At 46.7% G+C, this 21,375-nt stretch overlaps 1 protein-coding gene across 13 annotated transcripts in view; it reads left to right on the forward strand.

Moving 5' to 3' along the window:
• Positions 1–21,375, forward strand: part of CACNA1A (calcium voltage-gated channel subunit alpha1 A) — a 285,808-nt gene that overhangs the window by 155,166 nt on the left and 109,267 nt on the right. For all 13 annotated transcript variants that reach the window (XM_033133775.1, XM_033133773.1, XM_033133764.1 and 10 more), the window contains 3 exons: positions 13,433–13,524; positions 16,029–16,181; positions 20,129–20,322. In XM_033133775.1, coding sequence (XP_032989666.1) covers positions 13,433–13,524; positions 16,029–16,181; positions 20,129–20,322 — 439 coding nt within the window. The remainder of the gene's footprint in view (positions 1–13,432; positions 13,525–16,028; positions 16,182–20,128; positions 20,323–21,375) is intronic.

Raw genomic sequence — 21,375 nt, forward strand, 5'->3', positions numbered from 1 at the left:
GCCATTTCTGAGCTTTTGGTTTGCTCAGAGAATAAGCAAAGTCCAGATCATCATGACTGCTACTTCCGGAGGGCTTACTATGTGTCAGGTGGCGTGCTCAGCACTTTTCATGAATGGTCACATTTAATCCTCCTACTGTTCACTAAAAGAAAAAGCTTTTCTATAATTCTCCTCCTCCCTGTGAAGAAACTGAGGTTGGGAGTTTGCCCAACGTAGACAATTAGTGAATAATTGGGATATAAACCCGGCCCCTGTCCTCCTGAGAGCCAGAGTGTACATCTGCTACACTTTCCTGCATTTCCCTCAGCTGGAGAGGAAAATTGAAGCCGACAGCTCATTCACCAAATACTTATTGAGGCCTGCCATGTACCAGGTCCTGTCCTAAGCACTGAGGGTCCATCAGTAAATAACAGACAGATCCATGGCCTCATGGAGCTGAAATTTTAGCTACTCTGGTGTATTAGTCACGGTGTATTAGATAAACTGTTACGAGTAAGTATATTAGATACTGCTTGCTGCTGTAACAAGGAACCACCAATATATAGAAGCCTCACACACAGTAGAGGTTTAGTTCTTGCATACATCCAGTCCCAAACGGGTATTATTAAACAGTGGGCAGCTCTCCTCCAAACAGGGAGGCAGAGGCTCAGGCTTCTTCCGTGTTGTGGCTCCTTGTCTTCGGTCCATGGCTTTCAAGGTCTCTGTGCTCTTCGACATGAACCCATATAAGGGAAAAAACTAAGGAGAATAGCCGGGAAATGTTCCTAGGCGCCTGGAATCAGCTCACATCACTTCCGCTCACCTTCCACTGGCCAGAACTGAGTCACATGGCCACACCTACCTGTAAGGCTGGGAAATGTAGTCTAGCAGGGTGCCCGGGAAGACGAGACGGAAAGCAGTGTCTGCCATGGGTCCCCACATCTTGATCTGTGTCACCCTTTACAAGTCCCATCTTAAGACAGCTTCAAAAGACACCCCTATCATCTTCTACCCACCTCCTCTGTTCCTTGGGCTTCCTACTCTAAGGAATTGCTCTGGTGTTGCAATGGGGGAGACAAAAACCTAGCAGAATGTCTTTCCCTCAATTTGAAGTCTTATTGGAAAAAGGCAGCAGAGTATCCCTGCTTTTTGAGGTGAGGAATCCTAGAATCAAATCCTGCTTTTTCAGAGACCTTTGTCTCAGAAACTGAGGGGTTTAGGAACCCTCAGATGGGCAGCCTTCATGGGCCATCCGTTCTTCCTGCCTTTTATTATTAGTCAGGGTCCCAACAGGAAACAGAATTCACCCACCAGCTGGTTTCAAAAGAAGAGTAGGTCATGAAGAAACTCCTGAAAGAGGTAAGGACAAGTCAAAGAAACAGACAGGTAAAGGATATTGAGATCCCCAGAGGGAAGCTATTGTTCTTCCACTCCTGGAATCCAGTAGAGGCAGAACCATCCAGGAACAAGTGGGCTCAGAACCAGGGAGATAACAGAAGAGACACTGCAGTCTTTCTGCTTCCCATTGGAGGTGTAGTCCACAGGGGTCAACCTCATAGGCACAGAGCAAGCTGGAGAACGGACCTGGTAGGCCAATAGGGCGTCATTAGCACACACCAGTGCGACCAACTACATGCCTCAATTATGTAATCTGCTCTATCATGCAACTTCAGAGCTGCACAATTCAGCACGGTAATCACTAGCCACACTTGGCTATTTAAATATAAATGTAAATCCATTAAAATTAAATCAAATGAAACATTCACTTGCTCAGCCACAATTTAAGTGCTCACTAGCTCCACAATGGCTGTTGGCTGCCATATTGGACAGCTAACATTTCCATCATGGCAGAAAGTTATCTGGGCTAGCACGGAAGCAGTGTTGAAGGCAGGCAGAGCTGTGGATCGGTGGGGAGGAGGTTCTCTGGATAAAGGAGCAAAGGGAAAAGCAGGGACATTGAGTGAGTAGCTTCGCTTCAAGGGGCAGAGTAGAGGCAAAAGCCTTCCGTTCAAGTTCAGCTCTGAAACGTACTGCATCTGATCTCAGTCGAGACACTTGGCCTCTTGGAACCTCGGTTTGCTCATCAGCAAATTGAATGTCAGCCTACCTCTTGAGATGATGGTGCCCATCCACAAGGCTATGGAACAAGTAAGACTATAAAGTGTTAGTTGTTGCTGTGTTGGGAAATGAACATTGAAGCCAAAATGGCCCAAGAGAACCAGTTGGTAGGGTTCCTTTCTTTCCTGCACACAGTCCCCTTATCTGGACCTTTAGTACCCCTCAACTTTTGTAGTGTAAGCCCTGACAGTTGGTTTCTTTTTTCTTTTTTGTAATTGCCGAGGCATCCATTTCAAAGAGGCATCCACTTCAAAGAAGGTGATCTCAGTAAACACACTGCCAGCCCCTGGACCAGATAAGGGGCCTGGCCTCCTTCTAACAGAGGCTCCTTTGTTTCAGAAATCTTGGGTGATTTCAATAACTGACCTTTGGAGACACTGCTTTTTCCCCTCTTTCCTGTGCTTTCAATTTCCACTCTTATGTTTTAAATTCACCAATAAAGAGTGAGCCTGTGAAACCCTAAGCCCCCACCTTCAACCCCAATAAAAGCAGAAGCCCTGGCCCTTGCACACTGTCTTTCCCTACAACCTCGCTGTGTGGACCCGGGTGTGCTATGTAATTTCCAGGTCCTGTGAGAAATAAATCTTTATTTTTGCAAAGTTCCCTGATGATTATTGCTGAAGGGGGTCTTGCAATCATAATAAGAATCACAAGGGCTAGTTTAGCCACAACATTGGTGATTGATAAGTTGAGACCCGGACAAAACACGTTTATTCATCTTTAGCTGGTGCCTTTATTAAATTGACCCCATATCTGCGTCCAACCCTGATTCCTTGGGAACTTGCCAACTTTTTCTTAAGACATTGGCGGTTGCTTTTATGAACTCCCTTCCTTTCAATTTCCTCAACGATCATCATCTCCTTTTTTTTTCTTTTTTTCTTTTTCTCCTTTGTCTCCGAAATCCGCGTCCCTTCACTTTTCCAAGCTTGGGGAGTATTGCAGGATACTTAGAAATGAATGGGACATGAGATCAAAACCCAGCTCAGCCATGTACTAGCTGTGTTAGCTGTGACTCAGCGCCTCTGATCTGGAACGTAGAGGGAATGACAAGCCTTACTTACCTCATGGAATTGTCATGAGGATTGAATGAAATAATGCACACTGGCTGGCCCACAGCAAGCACTCAATAAACATTAGCTTCTTTCTAAATCTGTTCTTTTAACTTTATATTGATGTGTCACATACATACAGAAAATCACACATACGAGGTACAGCTTGAGTAATTTTCAAAAGCTGAATACACTCATGTCACCAGCACCCAAATTAAGAAACAGAATATCCCCAACCTTCAGAAACCCTCTCATTCCCTGCCAGTCACCAATAACCCCATCCTGACATCGAACAGTCTAGATGAGTCTCGCTTGTTTTTGGATTGTAAATACGTGGGATCGTACCGCACGCTGTGGCTGGCTTCTTTCCCTTAATGTTGTGTGTGAGCTCCGTCATTGTGGTTGCTGTACTGTAGGTCATTCATTCTCATGCTGTGTGTACTGCACCACCTGTTATCTGCTTCGCTGGTGGTGAGCATCTGGGTATTTTCCACTTGGGAGCTATTATAGAGAAAGCTGCCGTCACCACTCTTCTACTTGTCTTTTGGTGACCACTGCTCAGATCTCTCTGGAAAGCTTCCTAGGAGTGGAATTGCTGGGTCAAAGGGAGAAATGTGATTCACTTTGGTGGAAACTGCCCCACAGTTTTCCCGAGTGGTGGGACCAGTCTAAACTCCCACCAGCTGCAGGCAAGAGTTTAGCTTTTGTTTTTATTTTGGTCCAGGAGTGCTTCTTCCTCCCGTAGGAGGTACCCACTCCGTGTCTGGGAATTTAGCTAAAAGCATAGTTGTCCATTTCCTTGAGAGTTTTACTCCATCAAACATCTCTAGCAGACCTTCAGGCTCTCCTTCTCAACTGAGACTATGCTCTTTGCTTGCAAATTTGGGTGAATCTCCCCTACTTAGAAGACACTCTGCCCTGCCCCGCTCAAATCGCCACATTACCTTACGCCCTCTTCTCATTCCACTCTCTCAAGGAGGTTTCTCTTCTGTTGCCTCCTTCAGCCTGTGATCCACAAGGTAATGCAAGGATGCCCTCAGGAGGCGCTGGACCTGCTAATCTTTTAAATCCGCAGGTCCCCTCTCAAACACCATCCCCTTCTTGTCCTGACAGACTCACCCATCTTTTTTAGAATCACTTACCTGGTTTTTGCATCTGCTCCCATTCCTTTTTATTTAAGTAAACACTGCACTTTAAGAGAACTTTAGGAATCACCCAAAATAGAAACGTGTCCTTTTATGCAATCTCCTACTTTAAAAGACAAATCAGAGGAAGTCCTGCTCAGTGCAAAGGTTAAGACACTTGAGAAGACCTCGTGTGTGGTAAAAACTTCACATTAAGGGAAGAAAATGCAGGAGAATATCTGTGTGACTCAGGGAGGGCAAGGACTTCTTAAATAGAACTTGAAAAGCACAAACTCTAAAGGAAAAAACTTACTTGGCAGCTGTCTGTGCCACACTCTGCCCCTGGCAAGCCCTCTGCCAGTGTTTCTCTTCTTAAATAAACTTTCTAACTTTAAAAAGAAAAAAAAAAACTTAACTTGATTACATGATAACTCGAATGTTCTGTTCAAACAAAGACATAATGGTGGGGGAGACCAAACTGCCCGGAACCAGATCCTGATCTTACCATTTCCTACAAATCCTTGGGCAAGGTCCTCAACCTCTCTGTGCCTCAGTTTCCTTCATCAATAAATTGGAGAGAAGAGCATCTACTTAAGGTTATTAGGAGTTTTAAACAAGTTTGTTTATAAATCATTTAGAATAGCACCTGGTACCTGCTAAGAACTAAAGTGGGGTTTGTAAATTGTGCATAGAATGGTAGAAGAAAAACTAACCAGGGATTAATAACTAACTGTGGTCCATTCTGGTAGCCCCTAGCCACATGTGACTATTTTAAATATAAATGAATTCAAAATAAATACTATTTAAAACGCAGTTCCTCACCCACACGACCCACATTTTGAGCACTCAGTAGCCACATGTAGCCACATATTGCTCAGCGCTGATCAAGGGAACGGCTGCAAGTCAACAAGAATAACGCAGCAACCCCAGTAGGAAAACAGGCAAAAAGGGATGTGATCAGGCAGATTAGGGAAGAGATGTCTGAAAAGCTCATCAGTGTATAGCATGGTACTCAAAATCATTTATAATCAGAAAGATGAAAATTAAAATAGTATCCCTGGATGCCTCTTACAGTAGGAAAAAATTAGAAAAGTAGGTAAGATATCTTAATTAGGTGGAAATGTGGAGGCCAGAGGAAGCTCCTGCCTCACTCCTTGGGGTGTGGCCCAGGTAGCCACTCTGGAGAGTCATCAGTACTGAGTCTGGTTAGGTCCATACCCACCGGCAGTTATGCTCCCAGGCACCCATCTTGAGATTTTCACTGGGTCTCTAAGGGGCAGGCACAGAGATGTTCACTCCAGCACCATCTGTAGAGGAGGCACTGGAGCCTACCTGGTGCCCATGCCTAGGGGACGGGAAGTGGGACGTAACAGATGCACCTAGGTAGCCCCGGACCCAGGGACAGTGTCAGACTGCACATCCAACAGACCATCCTGGATGGGGCTTCAAAACATAGTTCTGGGTGAAAATAGAAAATAATAGAATATGCCTACCTTCCTGCCATTTGTGTATATTAAAAATACACACACTCAAAATGAAGTACCTGTTTTGCAAGAATGTATTCCATTAATACCAAATTAAACATTATGTCGGTTGTCTCTTGGAGGGGGAGAATTAGAGTCTGGAAATGAAAGGGAATGAATGAACGAACGAATAAACAATTGAGAGAGGGATATTGCACAGACAAAAGGTGAAAATATGCCATGGATTGAGGAAACAATGAACTCGACTCTCTCCATTTGAGGTTTAGAAAAGGAATTTTAGAAATTGTTTTCCCAAGAGGAGCTACAAGCCAGGTGATATCAAAATGAACTTGAAAAGGATTGGCACAATCTATGAATGACAAGAATACAGACTGCCTGGGAAGCAGTTATGTGCCTAAGTACCCATCGCAGGAAGAGCTGACTCAGACCTATAAAAAGGCAGGTGCTTCTTCTAACTTAAGGTCAGGACGTCCACAGTAGCCCTCATCTTCTCCCCTGCTTTCCAACCATGCTAACATCTCCTCCTCATTCTCCTGTCCTCTGCCCCTCCTTTTTAGCTGGTAACCTCACTCTTTACCATGAGGTTTCTCCAGCCCCAGGGCCTTTGCACGTGTTCCCCTCCTCACACTCCTGGCACATAGTAGTTGTTCCTCTGCAAATATTTATTGACATCCCGACTTCCACGCAGCAGAGAAAATCGAGCTCCCTCTCCACTCAGGTTAGTGGAGGCACGAGCTTGGCTGAGATCCCAGGAGAGGATTCATGGGCTAGTGGAATTAACCAGGGGCAACGTGGTGGAGGCTGCAAAGCCAGGATCCAGGGACCACGTTTTAGCTGTGTGATTGTGAGCAGTTAGCTAACCCTTCTGCATCTCAGTTTTCCTATCAATGAAATGAGAGTAGAACACTTAACCTGGTAAAAATATTAGGGCATAAAATGGGATCTCAATATGTGAAGCATCAAACATACAACCTAAAAAAGAACATAAACTCAATGAATGTTGCCTTTATCTGTCGGTTCTGCTATAACTTAGGTGCAATAACAAAATACAAATGATGATGATGATGATGGAAGCAAACATTTATATAGGACTTACTAAATTCCAACCACAAGTGGAAGCACGTCACATACATTCTCATACACATAAGGGAACTACTGTTATGATCTTCACTTTACAGCTCAGGAAACTGAGGTACAGAGAGGTTGAGTGACTTGCCCAAGGCCATTCAGTGATGGGAGGAACTGGAATTTGAACCTGGGATGCCTGGCCCTTAACGGCTAGGGAGGATGTTTGTTATTCAAGTTACAAGAAGTCTGGAGGCTGGGCAGTTGGTTCCACAGCTCAGCAGTGTCTCCAAGGAATCTTTTGCATCTTTCCACTCTGCCATCTTTAATGTGAAGACTTCCTGGTCACCTTTACCACTCAGGGTCCCAAGATGGTCACCTCTGTTCCAAGATGTCTACCCAGCCATCCCGTGTAGACACAAGAAGAGGAGGGGCTCTCTCCTGCCATGTGACTCCTCAAGAGTCTTTCCCAGAAGCACCCAGCAGACGTACTCAGGCCCTGTTAGGCACATGACTCAGTCATGTGACCAGTGCTCCCATTGCAAGGAATCCTGGGAAAAAGAGCCTATTGGGCATTTTCTGCTCTTTGATGGAAGACGGGCTCCATCTAGCAAGGGAGGGGGTAGGGATGGCTAGTGGGTAGGCAACCATCAGTGTCTTCCATGATTCTTTTCCCAGTTGAAGACAAATCCTGCCTTCTACCCACCCTTTAATCTCTTCTAGAATATACTCTATTAATTATCCCTATGCTTTCTTACATTTCACTTCTTCATTATTCCTTCATTCATTCAACAAACATTTATTGAGCACCTGCTGTATGCCAGGCAGAGTTTTAGGTCCTGGGTATAAAGCAGTGAACAAAGCAGATGAAAATCCCTGCCCTAGCAGGGTGGACCTGCTAGAGCAGCAGCATCCAACGGAACTTTCTACACTGATGGAAATGTTGTATGTGTGCAACTGTCCACATGTGGCTGTGGAGCACTTGAAATGCAACTAATGTGACTGAGGAACTGAATGTCTCATTTAATTTAAAATAAGTTAAGTTTGTATATTTAAATATCTATGTGTAAGTGCAACTGGTTAAATTAAGTATATTTATTATAGCAAGTGTGGCTAGTGGTTACCGTATTGGGCAGTGCAGCTCTAAATGCCGAGAAATACATCATCGTCTTTTCTCTCTTGACACAGAAACATGTTCACTTCTCTCCCACCCTGAAAATCCTCTCTTCGTATACCCAGGCTCTTGTTTCCAGTTCTTCTCTTGTTCTCTCCAGCCATCGGCCACAGTGTGACTCCCCAGTGACCTGACGCTGTGCCTAATGGACGCTCTTTGTCCATTGCATCTTACTCCTCTCTGTGCTGCCCTGGAGACCAATGACCTCACCTTTTTCAAAACGCTTTTGAACTTGATCTCCAGGGATGACACTCTCTACCAGGTCTCCTTCCACCGCTGTGACTTCCTGTTTGTCATAATCTCCCTCTACTTGTTATCTCTGAAAATGTTGTTTTTCCCCAACATTCCGTTGGAGGCTCTTGGCTTTTTTCATTTTGCCTGTGTGCCCTGGGATATCTAGCCTACCATAACCCTGTCCTATGCCACTCCGTATTCATTCCCCAGATACTTATTGAGTAGCTGCTAGGCCATGAAAAGTGCTTCAGGTGCTACCAAAAAAAAAGTCTCTGTCCTCATTGAGCTGACATTCTAGAAGAGGAGGTGAATAATAAACGCAACTTAATAAACAGTGTATTTCCAGAGAGTGTAGGGTCTCTTTAGCTAGAGGTGCCAGGGGAATCCTCTCTGAGAAGGCAAAATTTGAGCGGCAACCTGAAGGATTTGAAGCAGGCCAGTTACACCAAGAGGGAGAGAGTTGAGGGGGTGGGCAATATAACCTTCCCGTGGTGGGAAGGAGCTTTTCTTGGTGGCAGAACAGAAATGCCGAGTGGCCAGGGTGGTGTGCCGGAGCCAAATCACACAAGGTCTTGTGGTCATGGTAGAGTTTGGATTTTACTCTACCGGTAAACCTGATGGGAGCCACTGGAAGGTTTTAATGAGGGAATTACAGAAAACTAGCATCTCCAACTCAACGTCCACTACCCAGCTCTTGATCTTCCTTCAGACCTACTCTTTCATCTTCACCATCTCAACCGACAGCAACTCCATCCTTCAGATAGCCCAGGGCAAAACTCTGCAGTTGCCCTTGATTCCTTTCTCTCCCAACCCCCCCTCAATCCTTCCTTTGGAAGCCTTGGTGGCTGCCATATTGTTCTCCATAGCACTTTGCATCATCTAACATGCCATATATTTTCCCATTGTCACTTTGTTCATGGTGGCATCCTCAGGCCCTCCCTGAGTACCCAGCCCATAGTAGGTGCTCAAAAACCCTTGCTGAATAAATGAATGACCATCACTTGGTGGTTCATTCAGAACCAGGGAGCCATTCTTTCCTTCTCTTCTCTTCCCCACCATTGCCCTAGCCCCATCCAATGAGCCATGTGAGGTGGAGAACTGGGTGTCCTGGGTTCGAGTTCTTACTCAGTGGTGTGGACCTCCATGCATTAGTAACTTCTCTAGGCTTTAGTGTCCTCCTCTGTAAAATGGGACTCATCCTGCTAAATACTGGGAGGCAGGGAGGATTTGCTGAGCCCAGGCAAGCTCCCTGGTGCACAGCAATCAATGGCAGCTAAATATAAATCGGGGCTCCTTTGTACTCCCACTGCCTGTGTCCTAGTTCCAGCCCTCATTATGCCGGCCTGCTCTGCAGCTCCCTCCTAGCTCCTGCCTCCATCACCACCCATCTGTCCTTTCAGCTGTCAGGCTTGTCTTCCTAACGCCAACCCTAATAACATCCCTCCCCTGATCCAAAACCTTATATGACTCCCACTGTCCACACGACAGACCCACCTCCTCAGCCTCCGGTTCACAGACCACCCAGTTTTCTCCCCACCAGGTCTCCTGAGTGAAGGCTCCTGCCTCGGAGGGCATTCTCAGCCAGAGAAGCCTTCCCCTCCTCCTGTTCTCCTCCTAATTCCATCTCACCCTTCCAATGGGAGATTGGGAGATAGTACATCTTGGGTGCTGGCTAGGATAGCCCTGAGAAGGAGGGAAGTAGGATTCTCTGCCTTTCTAAGGCTCAGACAAGTTTAGGCCAAGGCCACCCAGTGAGAAAACACAGGATGAAGGTTTAAGCTCAGGACTGAGATTTTGTGAGATTTGGTGCTGTGCTGCCTCTTCCGACTTGGGTTCCACAATAGCGCCGTCCCCAAACCCTTCCATCTGTATTCCTTTCCTCCTCATTCCAACCTCCTACAGCTCTGGGGCCAGAAGGACGTAGACTTGAGTCTCTTACCCACTTACTGGTGTAGTCATTTAAGGGAAGGGTTGAGTTCATCTCAGCATTTTCATTGCATCTAGGACAACCTGGTCTAGACCCTTCATCAGTTCACCTGGAACAATGCAGTTACTTCCTCCCCAGTCTCCCACCTTCTGGCCTTATCACCCCAAGGGGCCTTATTTTAATACAAGTCAGATCATGTCCATCTTCTGCTCAGAATGCTCCATGGCTCCCATCTCACTCAGAGCAAAAGCCAACGTTTTCCTCATGGCCCACAAGGCCTTGCACTCTCTACCACATTACCTCCCTGCCCTCATCTCCTCCCATTGTCACCCTGGCTCACTCGGCTCCAGCCACACTGGCCTCCTCACTATTCCCCAAATGCACCAGGCACAGTCCTGCCTCAGGACCTTTGCATTGGCTGTCATTCTGCCTAGAGTTTCCTCCTGACATATTCACGTGGCTCACCCCCTATCTTTCTTCACATCTTTACTCCAGTGTCTCATTGTCTGGACCTGCTCCGTCCAGTACATTCACCGCTGGCCATGTAACGGCCATTAAGCACCTGAATTCAGATGTGCTGTAAGCGTAGAATATGAACCAGGTTTCAAAGACTTAGTCTTTGAAGAAAAGAATATATAACATGTCTTATTAATCTTTCATATAAATTGCCTGTTGAAATAACACTTTGGATAGATTGAGTTAAAGAAACTGTGTTATTAAAATTAATTTCACCTGTTTCTTTTTACTCTTTTAATGTAGCTACTAGAAAATTATAAATTTCACAACCCGCTCTCATTAAAGTCCCATTGGACAGTGCTGGTCTGAGCGTTCATAACACTGAACTACGTCCCTACCTTCACCAACTGATATGAATGTCATTCCCCTCCTTCTGCCGCACGTCTCTGGTGTCCCCCTTCCCCCTTCCCTGCATTGCTTTTCTCCCTCGTGTTCTCAACTCCGGCATCCACCATATTTATTGGGTTTATTCTCAGTCTCCCCTCACACGGACAGGGAGTCCCATGGCTCGTGTCCCCAGGACCTGGACAGGGCCCAGCATGTTGTAGGTGCTCAGTGAATGTTCGGGAAGTGAGTAACGGGAGACTTAACCGATGCCTGCTGTTTGCTATCAGGCCATAGCCAACAGCTTCTGTCAGCCAAGAAGGAAGAAAGCGAGATGCAGAAACAGATTGGTGATTTATAAGATGGAGTTTGAGGAACCCAAATGAATATGAGAAAAGATGGTAGAGGAAGAGAAAAACAGAGTAAACTGAATTAAAAGTTCTTTGGGGTTGTATGGTACGGCTCCCTCCTATTCTTCCTGGCACCATCCAGTCCCCACCAGGGCACCATCTCATTCCTTGAATTTGTCAAGCCTTTTCCCACCCCGGGCTCTCTGTCTTGCCCGTTCCCTCAGCCTAGAACGTTCTTCCCCCGCCAGTTTGCCCCTCTTCATCCGTGAGACCTCAGCTTGAGACAGGTCCTCCCTGGCTCCCAGACTAGTTAACACAACCTGCTGTGTGCCCTCAGAGCTGTTGTCTTCTCTCTAATAAGAATGCCTCATACCTGTGATGGACTCATTCATTGTATGCGTTTTTCTGTTAAACATTTTTCTCCTGCGTCAGCTCCATGAGGCAGAGAGGGCTCGTGCATTGCTCTGCCCACCGTATAGAACATACTCAGATGCACATTTGTTGATGGTGGAACATGGGCCAGTCCAGCCTAAAATGCCCATCGCTGTTCTAGGAGTAGTCTTGAAATAGAGTTGGGAACATCCCCTGGCTTAGTTTGAGGTACCCCAGAATAGATCCTAAAACAAGGATTGAGGTGCAGGTTCATCTAGGAGTTGACACCCCAGGAAATGTTGATGGGGAGAGGGAAGGGGAGGCCAAGAAGGATGAGTGGTTGAGCAGGTGACGCTTGCGGGCAGCTGGGATCAGTCCCTCTGGGAGCCTATGCAGAACTCACACCTTACAGCAATCTGGAATGAGAGGCCAGGGTGCTGGGGAATTGCCTCCCCTACTCCCCGCAGTCTTGGGTTGAGGGCTGCTCCCAGGGGGGCATTCACTCCCGGGACCTGTTTCAGTTTGGGAGAAAGCCCTCCAACAAAGACATGCAGATACTGATTGTTACAGGGCCACAGTGGTAAGGTCCAGACCCCCGGACAAGACTGAAGACACCTTCAGGTTGTTTGCATGGCCACCATCCACTGGTTTTCAGCATCTCTCGTCCATTGTCTGAAGCTCTGATGACAACCTCTTCTGTTGAGTGGCTCCGTGGTAGGCTCGTTCTACATCAGAATGCCTCAGAAATTGACTCGTTCAGGAAACAGATCAGGGAGTTCCCCAGGCTGCCTGACGAGGGGCTGCGGGACCCCTTGTCTCACCAGTTACACTTTTACAAGTGAGGACTTAGGACGGGGTCTTTTCCACGTGGGTTTTCTGCAGAAGGCTCAGCTCGTTACAGTGATTCTTACTTACCTGCATTTGCAAGAGTGATTACTTTTGACCCGAGGCTTGGGGTCTGTAGTGCCCTCCTTGGGCTGATGCCAGCTGGTCCACACCATCAGGGCCACACCTATTGTTCATTGGTTGGTTGGTTTTTCCATTTATTTCCAAGTAGCTCAATGCACTTCCTGTGTGCCAGGAACTGTTGACCACTTCAGAAGTATCAATTCATTTAATCTTCACAATCCTTTGAGGGCTTCTGTTTTTGAAGTGTACTGTCAAGGTGTGCTGTATTCTAGGGCACTATTGTTGTCCCCATTATATAAAAGGGGAAATGGAGCAGGGAAGTGACTTGCCCAAAGTCACCCAGCTGGGAAGTGGCAGAGCTGGGGATTTGAACCCATGCAGTCTGGGCTATTAATACTGAACTACTTTCCTGCCGGTGGTAAAGAGCCCCAAGTCCCAAGGGTCTGCCACTCCCACGACCCCTCCCCATGGCCCGCCAGCCTCCCCATGCTCCATTCTGATATAGTTGTAAAATGTATTGAATATCACCCTGACTGCATGCTCTGGGGGGTGTCCGTTCTTCTTAGTCCAACATTTATTATCATCAACCATACACACCTGTCTGGAGTCTTTGTAAACCACATGTTATCCCGTGAGGCCGGTGACTACGTAACACAGATGACAAAACTGAGGCCCCGCGATATAACATCCCCTGCCTGTGGTCACCCAGCTGGTAAATGACAACATCAAACCCAGGCACCCCTGCCCATCTGTCTGATCCTGACCCTGAAACCTACCCTGTTTTCCGTTCTGGCTTCTTTCTTCCAGCATCTTGGCGACAGTTGGGACGGAGTTTGACCTACGGACGCTAAGGGCAGTTCGAGTGCTGCGGCCGCTCAAGCTGGTGTCTGGAATCCCAAGTGCGTGAGTTTCCGACCCTGGCAAGGGGTCTGCTCCGGGCCCAGGAGTCCTCAGTATCCCCTCTGCACGGCGCCTCAGGAGGGGCCTCCGAGTCCCCCATCCTGTGCCAGGACAGCCTCCACTTTGGGGAAGCCCTCCAAAGGACCCCCAGGAACCTAGTTTCAGGTGTGGGTGCACTCCTGAAAGTAAGCCAGGAGCCTCACCCATAACCACAACACCCATTTATGGAGCGTCTACTGTCTTATCAGGAGCCATGCGAAGCACCACACAGTATCTATCTCATTCAGTACTCACTACATTATGAAGCTGATGGTGCTGAAATCTCCGTGGGGAAACACATGGGGAAACTAAGGCTCAGAGGGGCTGAATAATCTGAGCAGAGTCCATGAACTAGAAGTTAGCAAGTGCGACCCCAAACCGAGGCAGTAACACTGGTGGCAATAACTGTTACCATTTATTGAGTGCCTACTGTGTACCAGGCCTTGCAGAAAGAGCTTTATGTTCATCCTTATAATGACCCAATGAACCCATTTTACAGATAAAAAGCCTGAGGCTCAGAAAAGTTAAATTACTCACCTGAGTTCTTACAGCTTTTCAGTGATGAGCTCCAAAGTCCATAGTCATTCCATGCTGCTTTCTCATACTCCAAGGATGCTTCTAGTCCAGCCTTTGGGGGTGGCTGCAACATTCAGGGTCAGGATTAGGTTCAGCTGCAAAAAAAAAGAAAAACAAAATAAAACAGGGCTGACCTTTTTCTGTCCTACTGCCTCAGTTAGTAATAATAATTATAGGTACTTACTATGTGCCAGGCACTGTTCTAAGTATTTGCCATTTTTAAACTCATTTATTCTCATAAAAATCCTGTGAGGTGGGCTCTATTATTAGCACCATTTTATATTTCATTGGCTTTGTTCTTCAAGTTCATTGGCATCTCGATTTAAAGGGTAAGCTTTCCCAGAATACCACCAGCAGGGTCTTTTTGTAGAAAGAAGGCACTTCTACGGTACTTAGATATCTGCAAGATTCCAGCAGTTACCTGCATCGTATTAAATTAAGAGCCATTCCAAAAGTAATACTAACAAGACTCTGTTTGATGACCACTTCTGACATGTCAGGTGCTTTGCTAGGTATGAACTCCCTCTCTGAGAGGGAGGGACTATTCTAACCCACTATTTACAGATGAGGAAACCGAGGTTCCGAATGGTAACCTGGCTTGCTCAAGGTCACGTCACTAGTAAGCAGATGAATAGATCTGGTCCCCTAGAAGCAGACTTAGATACATGTTCAGATGCACCTTCTTTATCGAGTGGGTGTTGCTGTCAGGAGAGAGGGAATGAGGAAAGCAGGATGGACCAGGGGTAGAGGCTGGGCAAAGATGCAGTGCCAGCCCTATTTTGTGGGAAGTTCTAGAGTATGAATAGCACCAGAGGTGTCCTCTAACTTGAGGCAAGGAGGCTGGCCTTTTGTACTTCTCTAGTCAATTAGTGGGGGTGGGAGGTGGGGCAGCAACAGCCTCCCAGGTGAGGCAGCTCTTGATGACCACGGGCAGTTCTACAAAGAGGAGTGCGGGGAGCCATTAGCAGCCAGTGCCCACCTGAGCTGGCGGGTGGATTCACCTGCAGCGAAGGAGTCCTCGCTTGGGCACCAGTAGCGTCCAGTGTCCAGAGCCTAACCAGTTTGCCACAGTGCCTCCATTAGTGTCACCTCACATTTTGGACCCCTTGGAGTATCATAGCCCCTTGGAGCCCTTTGACAGTTTCCCTCCCTTGCTGGGGTCTCCACCCGTCATGAGGTGCGAAGTTCTTCTAATCAAGAAGCAAGCCCCCAAACTACATGTTGGAACCCTAATTTTAACCATAGACTTTCCTAATAGATAGCAGTAGTTACATGCATAGGATCTGACACCACTCAGACCTGGGCTTGAATCCTGACTGTTATTTCTCGTGCCCTTGGCTGAATCACGACACCTCTCTGAGCCTTGCTTCCCACCTCTGCGAAAGGAGGATCATTTTACATGCGCACCCCCCTCATGGTGGGGGGTTGTCCAGAAGCCAATGAAATCACGTCTGGTTCCTGTGGACTGGAACTGGGTTGTTGACTGCTTGCCGGTGTAGCCCACATGGTGCCTTTGCATAAATTAGGAAAAGACGCCCCCTCCTGGTGGAAAAAAATTAGAAAAAGGCGCCCCCTCTGGGTGAAAGCCATCCAACACCCAAGACCATGGTTCAGAAAGCAATGGATTTCCACTCTTCGTAGTCCAAAAGGTCGTCAAGTGACACAGCATATGTCAAATACTTTTGTAAAACATTGAAAAATGAAAAGTGCTTTTAAAAATGAAGAGGGATTGTTCCTATTGTAATAATGAGCAGCCTCTGTGTGCCCTTCCTCCATGTCCCTTCCCCAGCTTCCTGTGTGCTGTGGGTTCCTTCAGGAGGCAGCCTGGGGGCAGGGTTCGGGAGTGCCTGTTCACAGGGCCATGGGGCGTCTCTCTGTGTCTCCCCAGGTTTACAAGTCGTCCTGAAGTCCATCATGAAGGCGATGATCCCCCTGCTGCAGATCGGCCTTCTCCTATTTTTTGCAATCCTTATTTTTGCAATCATAGGGTTAGAATTTTATATGGGAAAATTTCATACCACCTGCTTTGAAGAGGGGACAGGTAGGTCTGAGCATCGTGATGTTTTTTTCCCCAAACTTCCTCTCATTTCTTTTCCTCCCTTGGGGACAAGCTCCTGGAAGGGCTATGCAGGGTTTTGCTTCTTTCTCCTGGAAGCCGGGAGAACCCCATCCAAAAGTGCTGTAGGCAAGACGGGGTGAAGCAGCCCCCGAGATCTTGTTGCTAGTACCTTGCATTGGGGTCCCCCAGAGGCTATCTCAGGTGAAAGTGGTTGATTTGGGAAGGAGTTCCAGGAAGTTCCATCGGGGGCATGCATGGTGAAGTGAGACAGGGAAGGGAGGCCATCTTGTAAGAGGGGTTTATCAAGCTAAGTTTCCACAATGGGCAACCAGGGCTCAGTGCCACTGGGCACCTCAGGGAGAGAGCGTAGGACACACAGCTCAGTGCCACACCTCCTGAGGGGTGAGGGAGCTGGGTATTTATCCACTGACTTCTGTCCATCACTGGTGAGGACGGCTCCTGGGTGGGCATGAATGCCCTGGCACAGCTGGATGCCCCTGCTATCCAAACGCTTTTGTTTTCAGGTGGGAGCAGGCAGGGCAAGTGATGACAGGTTATGGACAGGGTGCTGCCAGCCTCTGCCTAGTTCCCTTGCAGTGACCACAACCCATGCTGAGTTCTAAAGTAGCAAGAAGTGGGGGTGGCCTGGCCAGAAAGGAAGGGAAGGGTCTGACTGCTTTGTGGGTGGTGACCCATTACCTGAAGAAAAGGCGAGTAGGGGATGGTTTCTCCTGTTCTCCTCCAGAGTGTACCTAAGGACACCCCAACTGGGAGTCCTGGCACCAACCCATCAGAACCTAGCGCAAGCAAGATCCTGGTCCCTTTTCACCACACACTGTGTCAGTGTCAATCCCTTAGTGGCTGGGTCAAGAAGTGTGGGCGGGGGGCAGGCAGGAGACAACCCCCGCCCCAGACTCAGCTCTGAATCAGCAGTGTGGCAGGGTAGTTTCTCCTGAGTCCCCCACGTCCACGCTCTCAGACCTAGTAGCTTCCAGATACATTTTCAGTTCAATCCCCTGCTTTCCAAACCCTTTTGCTCTCTGAAGCCCAAGAACCAAGTGGAATCAAATAAGGAGGGCAGCCTGTGTGCCAGTATTTAGACCGCTAGCCATCTTGGCGCAGACAGGCTGAAGAGCAGCGCTGGTTATGCGTCAGGGGCACTGAATTCAAGGAATGGACGGAGGAGACAGTTAAGCTGAAAGGGGACCCGAATAGGAAAGGAAAGTGATCTCAGGCCCGTCTTATTGGGGAAAGGTTCTGTACTGAGTGGCTTCCCACCCCGCTTCTCTGCCCAGTGACCCCCAAGTGGCCAAGCAGACCTCCCCAGAGGAAAGGAAACCCCAGTAGAGAAGGTTTATTTGAGCTGCTTTTTTTCCCTTTTTTTTTTTTTTTTCCTCTTGCTCCTCCTGTCTCCTCTCCTGGGCTTGTGAACTTTGCTCAATATGGGATGTCCTAATTATTTCTTTCCCCGATGAAGAAGGTGTTAATTGAGGCAGAGCTATTTCTGCGTCTGGCCTTGTCACCCGGGCAGAAATTCGAGAAGGAGAGATACAGGACAGGGCCCCTTGGAAAAATCAGCCAAGAGCAGAGAAACCAGGACTCCTGGATCCTAGATTTGAGGGTTTTATTGGGTTTTTTGGGTTTTTTGGGGTTTTTTTCCCTTTCCAGCCGAGAAGACACATGATGGTCTTGGGTCTGGGTGGGGTTGTAAGGGGATAGACGTGGGTGGGGCCCCTGGAGGGTGGGAAGCCTCCATTTAGGAAGATGACTGAAAAGCTCACGATTAAAATTATAAGGCGTGTGAGTAAGAGACAGATATATACAGACACCCAGGCAGCAGGTTAATTTTAAAATATATTTATAACCAAATTCCTCAGACTCTGGACGGTTGCTTTTCTCGAAGCAGCGCTCAGAGTGTTTCATGATGGAGGGTGGGGGTTGAGGGGGAATTGAAATTAAGAGCGCCACTGGGCAAAGCTGCTAAAGATAGATAAGTTTTCAGCTGCATTCCTTCGTCATCAGGAACCCGGTTTCTGTGCGCCCAGTATCATGCTAAACTCTCATGGAGATGCAAAGATAAAGTGAAATTCTACCTGCTTTCACTGTCTGCAACCAGTTCATAGCAGTGAAGACTAATGCATGATATTATCCCCATACTTTGAATGTGGGGGAGCTGTTGTATCCCTGAGAAAAAGGAGGGACCAGTGCTCAGTGGGGTAATGAAGGAGGCAGAAATTGAGCCAGACTTGGGCACAGGGTGGAGACAGAGAAGGTTCCTGACAGAGGCGACCTTCCCAACAAGCAGTACTTCTCATTTTAGTGTAGGAGCCCGTGGATTTTTCCCCCTGCCCTGAGCCTTATGTTTAAAAGATTTTGCCTTCCAACCTGTATTTATTAAATCACAGCCCCTGCACCAAGTTCGACATGAATGGGGAAGGCGTTTCCAGCCGTTTAAACTAGTGGCTGACGTGGTCATTGCTTCTTGAGCAGTGGGAGTTATGTCGCATGACCTAGAGTTTCTATTTAACCAGAGCTTCAAAGGCCAATAAGATTCACTGGTTCCATGCTGGTTTGTTTCTCTTTACTGCATGCTGAATGGAGGTTGGGAATTGGTGCACATAGCTTGGAGCACATACTTGAGATATATTTTAGTTTAGTGCAAAGCTTGAGTTTACATACTCAGCTGTCTGTTTTCTTGGTGGACAATGTCACTCTGAAAACCTTCAAAAGTGTCACTGGCTGGGTAGGGTCCTCTTATATCTGCTGCTGTGGTCCACTAGGGACATACCTGGGACCATTTGTGCCCCCATGACTCCATGAGTTTATGGAGGCATCTCTCCTCCTCCCTCCTAATCAACCCCTTGGAATTTAGACCTAACCATTAGTGTCCAGGAAGCTGTCTTTGGTTTCAGTGAGGGGGGCGTCCATTGGCACATGTCTCTTTACTTATGGCATTTTCACAATCTGCCTCCTGCTTTTTGGGAGAAAGCTTAACTCCTGTGCCTAAGGGTAAGTACTGTGTGTACTGGCCTCCGTCGCTCCCAGAAAAGCTCCCTAAGCTCAGCACATCTCAAGGAAAAAAAAAAAAAATCAAGCTACAGAAGAATAACATGATGCTTTTTACAAATTTGTCCTAATGGAAGTCTGGAGAACACTGCACCCAACTATCTCACAGTGCACACAGCACATTTACCAAAAGTGACTGTATTAGGGCCCATAAAATGCATCTTGACAAATTTCAAAAGACTAAGTAATACAGAACATATTCTCTGGCCACAGTGCAATTCAACTGGAAATCGGTAACAAAAAGACAACTCTAAATGTGTTTGGAAATTATGAGACATGCTTATTTGTGGATGAAATGCTAGGATGTCTGAGATTTGCTTTAAAAATATTCTATTGGCAAGGCAAAGTGCGGGAAGGGGATATAGATGAAGCAAGAGTAACCCTGAGTTGATAAATGTTGAAATTTGTGATAGGTACATGGGAATTTATTATACTATTGTAATTTTACATATATCTGACAAGTTTTGTTTTTAAGAGAAGTACTTCTTGGTTATCCATGGGTCAAAGAAGAAATAATAGCGGAAGTTGCTGAATATATTTTACTTGAACAATAATGATAATGCATGACAAAATTTGTGAGATGCAGCTAAACCCACACTTAAAGGGCAATTTATAGCCTTAAAGAAAGTTAATCCATCTCAAAAACTTAGGAAAAGTAATAAAACTCAGAGAAGAGGTTAATGAAATAGAAAACAATGAATAGATCGACCAAAGCAAATGTTGGTGTTTTTTTTTAAAGACTGATAAATTCATCCCAATAGCCTTTTTTTGTTTTCAATAGGTTGACTCTTCATGGGCCCCTATTTCTCAGAACTTGTTTTTCTGGCTCCTTCTCCTGATTTTTCTCGCTTTCCCTTTCATAGATGACATTCAGAGTGAGTCTCCGGCTCCATGTGGGACAGAGGAACCCGCCCGCACCTGCCCCAATGGGACCAAATGTCAGCCCTACTGGGAAGGGCCCAACAATGGGATCACTCAGTTCGACAATATCCTGTTTGCAGTGCTGACTGTTTTCCAGTGCATCACCATGGAAGGGTGGACTGACCTCCTCTACAACGTAAGTGATGCAGGTTCATAGGGAGGTAGCCCTCCAGGACTAACCAACTCCTAAGGCTGCAGTGGAGGGATAACTTGACACTGCCCCAGAAAAGCTGGCCTGACACTTAGGCCTTGAAAGATATAGGGGTGAGCAGATGGGGACTCATCCTCAGAACTCTGAGTAGGGAAGGTCCCTCAGGACATGGAAATCCAGAGGGCACACAGATGCTGCAAGTGTTTAAATATAATTATAGATTTTTTGAATACGGGTACACCTCACTTTATTATACTTAGCCCTATTGTGCTTCGCAGATACTGAATTTTTTACAAATTTAAGGTTTGTGGCAACCCTGTGTTGAACAAGTCTATTGGCACCATTTTTCCAATAGGCTCAGGTGATGGTTAGCATTTTTTTGGCAATAAAGTATATTTTAATTAAGGTATGTATGTTGGTTTTCAGACATAATGCTATTGCACATTTATAAGATCACAGTATCATATAAACATAACTTTTTATGCTCTGGGAAACCAAAAAATTTGTGTGATTCACCTATTGCAATATTTACTTTATTATGGTGGTCTGGAACTGAACCTACAATATCTCCGAGGTCGCGTGATTCAAAAACCAACATGGATAAAAGAGTAATGTCCTTGGACATATGCAAAGGGGCTCTGTGCTGGGACTCGCTGGCCTTCTTCCAGCCATGCCCCTCCCCATGGTGTGAGGAGTCCACAGGGCCGAGGGGACATGTCTACCAGAAGCTGGTGCCACTATGTTGGATTAGGGCCACCCTACTCCAGTACAACCTCATTTTAACTAATTACTTCTTCAATGACCCAATTTCCAAATACGGTCAGATTCTAAGGTTTTGAGTGTTAGGACTTCAACATATGTTGAAGGAGAGGACACAATTCAATTCATAACGGCCCCCCACTACTTTCTAGACCACACTGTGGATTATCCAGGAGCCTAGAATTCTCTGTCCAAGCCCAGATTCCATGGGCTTGCATGAGATTCTTCTGTGGGTGTGTTTTCCAACTGGACCACTCGTTTGTACCCTCCAAGGGCCAA

The sequence above is a fragment of the Rhinolophus ferrumequinum genome, chromosome 18, assembly GCF_004115265.2.
Source record: "Rhinolophus ferrumequinum isolate MPI-CBG mRhiFer1 chromosome 18, mRhiFer1_v1.p, whole genome shotgun sequence".
Classification (NCBI taxonomy): Eukaryota; Metazoa; Chordata; class Mammalia; order Chiroptera; family Rhinolophidae; genus Rhinolophus; species Rhinolophus ferrumequinum.